The following is a 10,000-nucleotide window of genomic DNA, read 5'->3' on the forward strand; positions in this document are numbered from 1 at the left end:
ACTGATGCAGCAACTACAGCAGCAGCCACTGATGCAGCAACTACTGCAGCAGCCACTGATGCAGCAACTGCAGCAGCAGACACTGATGCACCAACTGCTGCAGCAGGCACTGACGCCCCAACTGCAGCAGCAGCGACTGATGCACCAACTACTGCAGCAGCCACTAATGCACCAACTACTGCAGCAGGCACTGATGCACCTGCGGACGATCCAACTGTTATAGGAAATGATTTCGTAGCAGCTAATAATATTTCGGTAGGAAATTTGAATACGCTTGGATCAGCAATCGGAAATGATGTCAACCAGCCCTCGCACACAGATGGTGACAAAGCTGTCAACGGAAAGGACACAGCAGTCATCGACGGCCTACCTGATCACATAGGTAAGGCTTTATTCAGTTCAAATTTCTTCTCGTTTTTCATTTTCGTTTCTTCTCTAGTGAAACATCGAAACATTTGTCGTCGTTTCTCTATTCCCATCATTTTCATTTCGTATCGTGTTCTGTGCTGTGAATGGTTTCGATAGGGCACGACGAAACTCCGAATTGCTTTGTAAAGACCATGAACTGTTTCCGATTTAATGGAGGAGGGGGTGTATTGTAATTTCATATATAAATGCGCGCCTGTTGTTCTTCTAGCGTACTCGTGTGATTTCGAGGACGGCGATTGTGACTTTGACAATGGCACCTTCTACCGATGCTGGATGGTCAGTGGATGCGATGGTCAGGCAGACTGCAAGGACAACTCGACTCCCAACAGTGAAGGTAGGTCGGCTCCGGCACGCAGTTGTTTGTACGCACGCGCGCGCGTGTGTGAGTGTGTGTGTGTGTGTGTGTGTGTTTGTGTGTGCGCGCGTGTGTGCGTCAGTGATGCTCATAGGGTCTATGTCCCCAGGGTAACTGCGGAACGTACCGCCTGGGTAATGGTCGCGGTATACCGAACGTACGCTGGTCGCATATTTGAATATGGTGTAGGGTAGGATTAGGTGTTAGGGTTAGGGTTAGCGGTTCCGGTTGATTCGGGTTAGTGAGGTAGGCGTAGGCGACTCCGCTAAGACTGCGCTTCGTGGAGGTAGGGCGAGGTACGGTCCGGCATATAGATGAGTACGCAGGTACGTTTCCGCAGTAAATGCCGGGGGACATAGACCCTCTCAGCGTCAGTGATGGTTGTGGTGTTGGGAATGAGTAACAAACTAAATGTTGTCGTCCAATCTAATCAGGACGATGTAGTGCTAGTGCGCGCAGTGCTCAAATTAGCTACTGCTGTTTTGTGCACGAGGTTGCATTTTATGCCAAAGGAGATTCAGACAAAATTGTCATTTTCGATGAATATGAAAACCGTTTGTCTACACACATATGAATACCAAGAGCGATTATTCCGATTATGTAGAACAACAATGCGTTGGTGTTAATGGCTGATGAAACACATCTTAGCGGGCTGTCTTTATGCATAACCCTGCCGAATCTTAAAGATTCAAAATCAGGTCACAGCGGCGCACTGCATTTCTGTGTGGGGCTACAATGCTGTAGCAGTTCGTAAGAGATGACGTCGGTGAATTCAGAGCAATGTCGGTGAGATTGTTTCTACGCGGGCAACGTTATCTATTGTGTTGTAGCTTTTCAATAAACGAGTCGACGTCCCCCGTACTTTCACCATTCACCCAGCGCACTGCCAGGTCAGCAAGCGTGAATCGAGAACGAGCATGCGCGCGCATACTAAAAAGCTAGACGTTCCCGCGTTTTAAATTACGTAATCTATAACATTCGCGGACGACCCTTCGATTGTATCACACCTGCAGAATCTATCAGTATATATATATATTAATTATTATATATATATATAAGCGCCTGCCCATACTTCAACCCAGACTATAACAGAAGCATTGCTTAGTGTGATATAACTAGCGGACGAGTTAGCGATCCTGTCGACAGCGGGAGATTACAGAACACGCCACCAGAAACCGAATAAATATAGAACTGCAGCGTAGACCGACCAGTTCAACGTCGCACGCATGACAGCTGTCATCGAGCGGCATCGGCGAACGAGTTGGCGCAGCGAAACACCCGAGACAATGCGGCAATATAGCGTGTATCTACGACATATAGCCGCTTACCGGCAGCGGGGGATAGCCCACATGCGCGTTGAAGAGAGCTTAATTTTGCGCGATAGGAGCGGCTTAATGGCTGCTGCTGTCGGTGGCGAATCAGTCAGCACAACCCCCGCGTACTGCGGCAGGCCACAGGCACTGTGGGACAGAGTCAGTAAAAACTGAAAATATAATTGAGGATACTCTCAAGGTTTTAAGGAAAATCTTACGATTTTATTCATTTTTCAACTTTATCGAGTGCTAAACACTATCGTGCCATTAATTTCCTCGCATATATACGGTAGGGCATGTGAACTGTCAGAGCGTTTGCTGTGCCGCGTACATGCTGTAGTTTTGAAGCCGCGGCTGACGTCAGAAAAGACGCTGATTTCTCCAGTTCCAATTTCTGACTTAGTAGTCGATTGTATAAATAGAGTATTTCTCTGCTGATTAACAACTCGGAATAGTTTAACTTTTTAACAGGCCTCGTTTGTAATGGTAAGCATATTGCTGTAAAAAAGGCGCGTCCAGGGATGTGTGTAGTGGCCGTATTTTAATGAGTTATGTCTCTTTAATCGCAAAATTTTAAATTCAAACGTGGCGACTTGAAATTTTTAGGCAGTTTTTAAATTTGCTCGTAAATATGAAACTTAAAGAAAATCCTGATGCGCTGTTTGGTACATATTGGTGCTTAACATGTGCGAAAAATTTTGTAATCCTCACTCTTTCTGGTATTGAAGAAATATCCAAAATACCATTTTTTACATAAAAATACAAATTTTTGTGGTAACATAATAGGTGCTGGAATATTTTCATGAAAGTTTTTGCCTGTGAGCATAGAGCTAGTATCTCCTGCTATAAATAAAACAAGTGATTGATTCGATTCAATTCGTCAATAAACGTTTAATCTTCATTGAGCAATACCGCGCGTGCAAAAGTTGAGCAGTATCCTTAATATGAACGCACATTCACGAATACTAACCGTACCTGCTCATTACAGTTCCACTGTTGTGTCACTGTATATCAACTTTCCTTCATACAAACTAACGCGACCGGCTCACGCACTCGCTGCTTGCGAGGTGTGCTCATGTCCGCCATTATAATCATAATGATAATATATATAAATATTATAATATAATAATATATATTAATTATCTATAATAATAACTTTATATATTATTTCATTATAATTGGCGACACAGCACACTCGCAGCGGCGAGTGCGGGAGCGTTCGGCGTTAGTTTTTATGAAGGAAAGTAGATATACACGAGAGGAGGCTCAAGATTCAAAAGAGTATAAGACTCGAGCGAAGCGAAGCGAGCGAAGCTGCTCGAAGTGGCGAAGCGAGCGAAGCGAAGCGGTCGCTTCGCTCTTAATATAGTCTTATACTCGTTTGAATCTTGAGCCTCCAAGGGCCTGTGTATACAGTGACACAACAGTGGAACTGTAATTGAGAGGTACGGTAGTATTTGTGAATGTGCGTTCATATTGTTTTCAGTTTTTACTGACTCTGTCCCAAGTGCCTGTGCGCGCAGCGGCCGCATCGACGACCGTGTAAACCTCAGGAGCGATCGCGCAGACGGCTCGAGTATAACGGAAACGTGCCATAATCTTGTCACACTCCGTGGCGGCGTTTGATGACCGCAGACAAAGGCCCGCCTGTGGTGCCACCCCCCTACCCGCCGCCCCTCCCCCGCGCGCATCGCTCGCACGCTACCGAGTTACAGAACTGTCGGATGATATTCTAAGGGGCCTTTGAACCGTGCTATTATGTTCGATGAGCGGCCGTAAATAAATCCATAAAACTCTGCCGCCGCACGAGCGTTGGTGCGTTTTGCTGCACATTCCGATCACGTGCGTCAGCCGTTGAATTGCGGGCGGAAAGCGGGCGAGAGCAGCGGACGAACGAGAGGAAAGTGAAAAGCTGCGAAAAGTGAAAGCGGGTGATTTGCGCGCGACATACCGCTATAATGGGATACACACACACACACACACACACACACACACACGAGCACGCAGCGCCGCTTACGCACGCAACGCACGCAGCACAACACAACACACACACACGCAACCACACACACGCACACGCACACGCACACGCAACAACCGCACCGCACACACACACAGTACACACACGCACGCCACACACACGCACGCACCACACCACCACACGACACACATTACACAACACACACACACCATCACACACCCACACACACCACACACACTCACACATCACACCACATACATGCCGACATGCGCCCGCTGAAGTAACCAGTATAGCCGCATCGTCGGAACGGAAAAGAGACCGTCGACACAATAAACTCACCAAGGCTATCTATTAGTTTTTCCTCGGGCCGTTGAGAGAGATTGTATGCATTGCTATATTTCGTCACACGGTAGCGCGTTCGCAATTACGTAGTGATCGATTGACGGCTAATTATGAAATTGGATTTCTATTTTGAACGGGAGCTATGCACGCGCGTAAAGCCAGCCAAGAACGTTCATCGGTTGATCAGCGAAACATGGAACTACTTGGATTTTGTCTCTATAACCATAAACCCCTGTGGCGCGATATATCTTCTGCAATAGATGAACATATACGCGCATTTAGTATTGATATGCTCCATCAGCAAATCCTCCGCTTTATGTGTATGGGAATTACACGCGCCGCCTATGCGCACATGCGTACGCACACGTAGAACACTGCACAGGTGCATGCCATACTTGCCACATGATAGGCGATGAGTATCGGAATGCCAACACACTCCAATGCGCGCGCGCACGCACAGCGACTACACACGCACACGCACACACACACTCATACATGCGCTGTATCGCACGCGTATCACCTGCACATTAAACACGCCACCTCTCTTCGCACACACCACCCCCCCCCCCCCCCTCACACCACACTCACACACACACACACACACACACACACACACACACACACACACACACACACACACGTACCCGTATACGAACACGCTGTCGTACACGCACTTGCATATGCATGCACGCACGCCAACGCCAACGCCAACGCTTGCACACACGCTATCAAGCACGCACGCACGCACGCACGAACGCGCGCGTATCTCTGCTCACAATCTTAACATGCGCCCAACATGGGGTTTCTACACAGGACGTGCAGTTCAGATATCAGTGATTAACATCGATCATTCGTTCGTCTAATATAAAGGCTGCACTGTGCGCAGGTTGGGCCGAATGCAATTAGAACCAATCAGCACGCGCGGAAATGAATTCCTGCTGGCTGTTAACTTTCGCTCGTACCAAGTGTTGATGACCAGCCCGCGCCCACCACTAACTACTGTCGTCACGTGAACACGTCTCATTTCGGCAGCGATTTTTTTCCTCTACGATCGTACCTCGCGTGCGCGCCTGACGCCCCCGCGGACGGGTGTCTCTCTCAGGATTGCCCCCGGATGAATACCAGCAGCAAACAGCGGCGACCCCCGGGGGTGGGGGGTGGGGGTGGTGAACAATACCGAGGGCGGTCATACCTCCGCACCTCCGCACGCACTGACTGTTGGCTGTCGCGCATAGTCGCTCGGTTTCTTTGCCGAAAACCAGCCGGCCACTTATTCGCCAGTGTTTGCAGCTGAGGTGGTTCACCCCGCGTAGTGCGGTCGCCGCCAGAAGACTGCTCCACTCTACAGCCACGTCAAGCGTGCGATGTGAGGGCAGCTTGAGGGCCGTAGCGTAGCCGGTCAAGCTGCAGCCGATGTGATAGTAGCAACAGGAAGACGCGATTGGACCAATATTGCTCTGTTTGCATACTGTTTGGCACGAACGCGCAAAGTCCGCGCGCATCAAAAGAAGTTGGGGATGCTGATATTCGATAGCTGTTATCACTGGGCCTTAACAAACTTAAGTCGGGACATAAAAACACGGACGCGGGAACATAGAGGTCACAGAGCACACACACACAAGAGCAACGAAGGCGGAATGAGAAATGGGAAAACGAAAACGAGAGTGCAAATAGACAGTACAGCCTCAGGTGAACCATAAAGGTGCATTATAGCACATGAAAAGACACGACTGTGAAAATCATTCAATGAATATATTTAATTTTTTCATTATATTTTTTTATAATTGAAGAATAAGGCTTCTCTTGTAATTCACCAAATAGTTGATATAAGTTTCTCGATAGGAAACGAGATACAAGCATATAAGAAAATAATAAAGAAACTCAATTAGGAACGTTAATTAGCGCTATATGTAGATCACGCGTACGTGAACCAGAAGCAAAGATATGCCACACAGACAGCGGCATTGGTATAACAACCTAGCACCTGAGTATTCGTCGGTAACATAAAAGCAGGGTCCTGTCTAGCATAATGGTTTTAGTGGTAGGGACAGGCGCACAACAAAGCATTTGTTGGTTTTAGAACGGACGCTGTAGACCACCGTGAGAATTTTCAAGCTAAGATGCATTAAAGTGGTGCTCTGCATGCCTTATAGATTCTGATGCGTTCTGCCAGTATTGCCGTATGTTGCTATCCTCATCGTGCACACTGAAAAGTGTTAAACTGTACTAAAATCTAACTATGTTCACGTATTGCCCACATGTTTATCGAAAGGTAGATAATTGGGGGTGTACAGAGGTTGAGGTGAAGGCTTTTATCTACCTCACATCCTCTTTGGATTCCCGCCCTCGTCTTTCTCTCGTCAACAGACACCAGCTGAGAGTATGTAAGTAACGGTTATGCTGAAATAACGAGCGGGGGAGCGATGAGAGAGAAGTGGCCTGGCCATTCTCACACGCTTACAGCCGATAATGAGCCATACTGGCTGCGCGACATGCGTGCCGGTGACACAATGTACGGGCTGCGGGATTATCTATGACAACCCCGTGAGAGAGCTCCATCCGGGGAGTCAGTGACCTTCACGGTAGCTGTGAGACGGGATACCGAAGTTATTACTCGATGTCTAGAATGAACATGTAAGATAGCGCGGTGCAAGTGCCAGTGAACTCGAAACACTTGAAAGTGGTAGTTCGAGCAGCGAGCGAACTTTTTCTTAGATTCCATTCATCTTCGCAATTTGTAGAACTCGGTGCGATTTGATTGGGCATAGCGTGACAGAGACTTCCAGACGCTGCGATAGCATCTCTATGTTGGCGAATTGTTGCTATCAATTTGGGGATTCAATGCGCAAATTGGTTTATAATTTGACTTTGCTCCGATAATATGTAATTGTTGAAATTACCGATTGCGATTGTCGACAGGTGTCGAATGAAAAGGATTAGACCACTCCGGTTCTATCGTCGCGTATATGCAACGATATATCTTAGAAGACGTTATTCAAATTAGATATATATATATATGCTATTATTTCCGATCTAGTTACAACACATTTTGTAAATAATCTGGCGACATCCAAGTCGTACTTGTCTACACTCTACAGGTTAGATCCACTCATTGCTAAATAAATATTAAGCCGGTTTCGAATAACCTGAAATATCTAGCAGAACAAGTTAAACATTTACCTAGCAATAAAATTGATTTTCGCTGATGTTATGTAGAAAGTAACAATATAAAATTAGCATAATTGTTTGCACACGACACGCCGTCTTGCAATATACCGACAATTAAACGATTATAAGGAAAATTGTTACACGTCTTAGAACCGGGTGGGCCAGTTTTAAAATTGGAGTGAAGGTAAATGCAAAAGTAACTCTAGTATAAAGATATAATTCATCTGTACGCAAAGCTATAATAATAGGCATGTGATTGATCATATCTGACTCACTAAACTAACAAATTATGAACTCAATTAGATTTGCATGGATGTGGCTCGCACAACGTGTGCAGTAAATCGGCATGCGTAAGTTTACTTGTATTAGAAATAAAAAATAAATAAGTTCAGAATATCAGTACGAACATTATGTAACAAAATCGCGCTTCGGGGTTCTGACATTGATACTAATACAAGTTGTCGTCTTTATTTAAAGGTCATTTCCTAAACCTGGACCACGAATCGAGCGAGTGTCGAGCGTCGCTGTTTGAGCTGGTCAACTCTCCTGTAGTCAGCATCAGCGGCAGTGAGCAGTGCCTCACGTTCGCCTACAGAATAACGGTAGGTCTGCACAACCTGTGTGCGTGCGTGCGTGCGTGCGTGTGTGTGTGTGTGTGTGTGTATGTGTGTGTGTCGTGTGTGTGTGTGTGTGTGTGTGTGTGTGTGTGTGTGTGTGTGTGTGTGTGTGTGCGTGCGTGTGCGTGACGTGAAGTGCGCCCCGCGTATGTATTGTGCGCACGTTTCTGCGTGTGCGCTAGTGTATGTGAGTGTTCGTGTTCGTGTGTGTGGGTGTGGGCGGCGCGTGTGCGTCTGTGTAAGGGATGGGGGTTGTGCTTGTGTCTAAGGGGAATGGGGTTGTGGGGGGTCGGGATGGGGTTGTGGGGGGGGGTTGTGGGATGGGGTTGTGGGGGGTGTTGTGTCTAAGTTGGATGGTGTCGTGTCTAAGGGGATGGGGTTGTGTTGTGTGTATGTGGCGCGCGCGAGTGTATGTGAGTGTGGAGTGTTCGTGTGTGTGTAGGTGTGCACGCGCGCGTGTGCGTCTGTGTAAGGGGATGGGGTTGTGCTTGCGTGTTTATGTGCGCGCGCGAGTGTATGTGAGTGTGAGTGTTCGTGTGTGGTGTAGGTGTGCACGCGCGCGTGTGCGTGCTGTGTAGGAGGGATGGGGTTGTGCGTGTGTGTAATGTGCGCGCGCGAGTGTATGTGAGTGTGAGTGTTCGTGTGTGTGTAGGTGTGCACGCGCGCGTGTGCGTCTGTGTAGGAGGGATGGGGTTGTGGCTTGCGTGTATGTGCGCGCGCGAGTGTATGTGAGTGTGAGTGTTCGTGTGTGTGTAGGGTGTGGCACGCGCGCGCGTGTGCGTCTGTGTAAGGGGATGGGGTTGTGCTTGCGTGTATGTGCGCGCGAGCGAGTGTATGGTGAGTGTGAGTGTTCGTGTGTGTGGTAGGTGTGCACGCGCGGCGTGTGCGTCTGTGTAGGAGGGATGGGGTTGTGCTTGCGTGTATGTCGCGCGCGAGTGTGTGATTGTGTGAGTGTTCGTGGTGTGTGTAGGTGTTGCACGCGCGCGTGTTGCGTCTGTGTAGGAGGGGTGGGTTGTGCGTGTGTGTATTGTGCGCGCGGCGAGTGTATGTGAGTGTGAGTGTTTCGTGTGTGTGTAGGTGTGACGCGCGCGGTGTGCGTCCTGTGTAAGGGGATGGGGTTGTGCTTGCGTGTATGTGCGCCGCGCGAGTGTATGTGAGTGTGAGTGTTCGTGTGTTGTGTAGGTGTGCACGCGCGCGTGTGCGTCTGTGTAGGAGGGATGGGGTTGTGCGTGTGTGTATGTGCGCGGCGCGAGTGTGATGTGAGTGTGAGTGTTCGTGTGTGTGTAGGTGTGCACGCGCGCGTGGTGCGTCGTGTAGGAGGGATGGGGTTGTGGCGTGTGTGTATGTCCGCTTGCGAGTATATGTGCGTGTTTCGGATCGTGGCGCGTGCGCGTGCATGCGCTCGTGCTGAAGGCGTCGTACTGCGTCAGCGCGTGCGCTCACACCTTAGTCCTTTGCGTGATTATACTTCGAGCATCAATATGGTACAGAGTCGATAGCGTCTGGCAGCGCTTAATAAATGGTGGCTTTCATTATCAAGTGACAATAAATTTATTGTATGGCGTTATCGCGATCTGCGAAGATTCATCCACAACCTGTCGGCGTGACGCCGTCAGAACGACCTTCAAATGTAGCAGTACTTCTCATTTTTATTTTTTTCGAATGAAAACGAGAGGCTCGCGTTATCAAAGCGAAGTAGGGCGGTAGGGCATGCCAAACCGGAGAACGCTGGTAAGCGGGGAGTTGAAAGACGCACTTATATATGTGTATAATGATCGTATACGATGAAACAGCATTT

General features: G+C 48.3%; 1 protein-coding gene across 1 annotated transcript in view; it reads left to right on the forward strand.

Annotated features, from left to right (window-relative positions):
- Positions 1-10,000, forward strand: part of LOC106807860 — a 19,291-nt gene that overhangs the window by 2,304 nt on the left and 6,987 nt on the right. Inside the window, exons 2-4 of the mRNA XM_014810347.1 lie at positions 11-382; positions 638-763; positions 8,063-8,187. Of these exons, the coding sequence (XP_014665833.1) occupies positions 11-382; positions 638-763; positions 8,063-8,187 (623 nt within the window). The remainder of the gene's footprint in view (positions 1-10; positions 383-637; positions 764-8,062; positions 8,188-10,000) is intronic.

Source organism: Priapulus caudatus, unplaced genomic scaffold (assembly GCF_000485595.1).
Source record: "Priapulus caudatus unplaced genomic scaffold, Priapulus_caudatus-5.0.1 Scaffold12, whole genome shotgun sequence".
Lineage (NCBI taxonomy): Eukaryota > Metazoa > Priapulida > Priapulimorpha > Priapulimorphida > Priapulidae > Priapulus > Priapulus caudatus.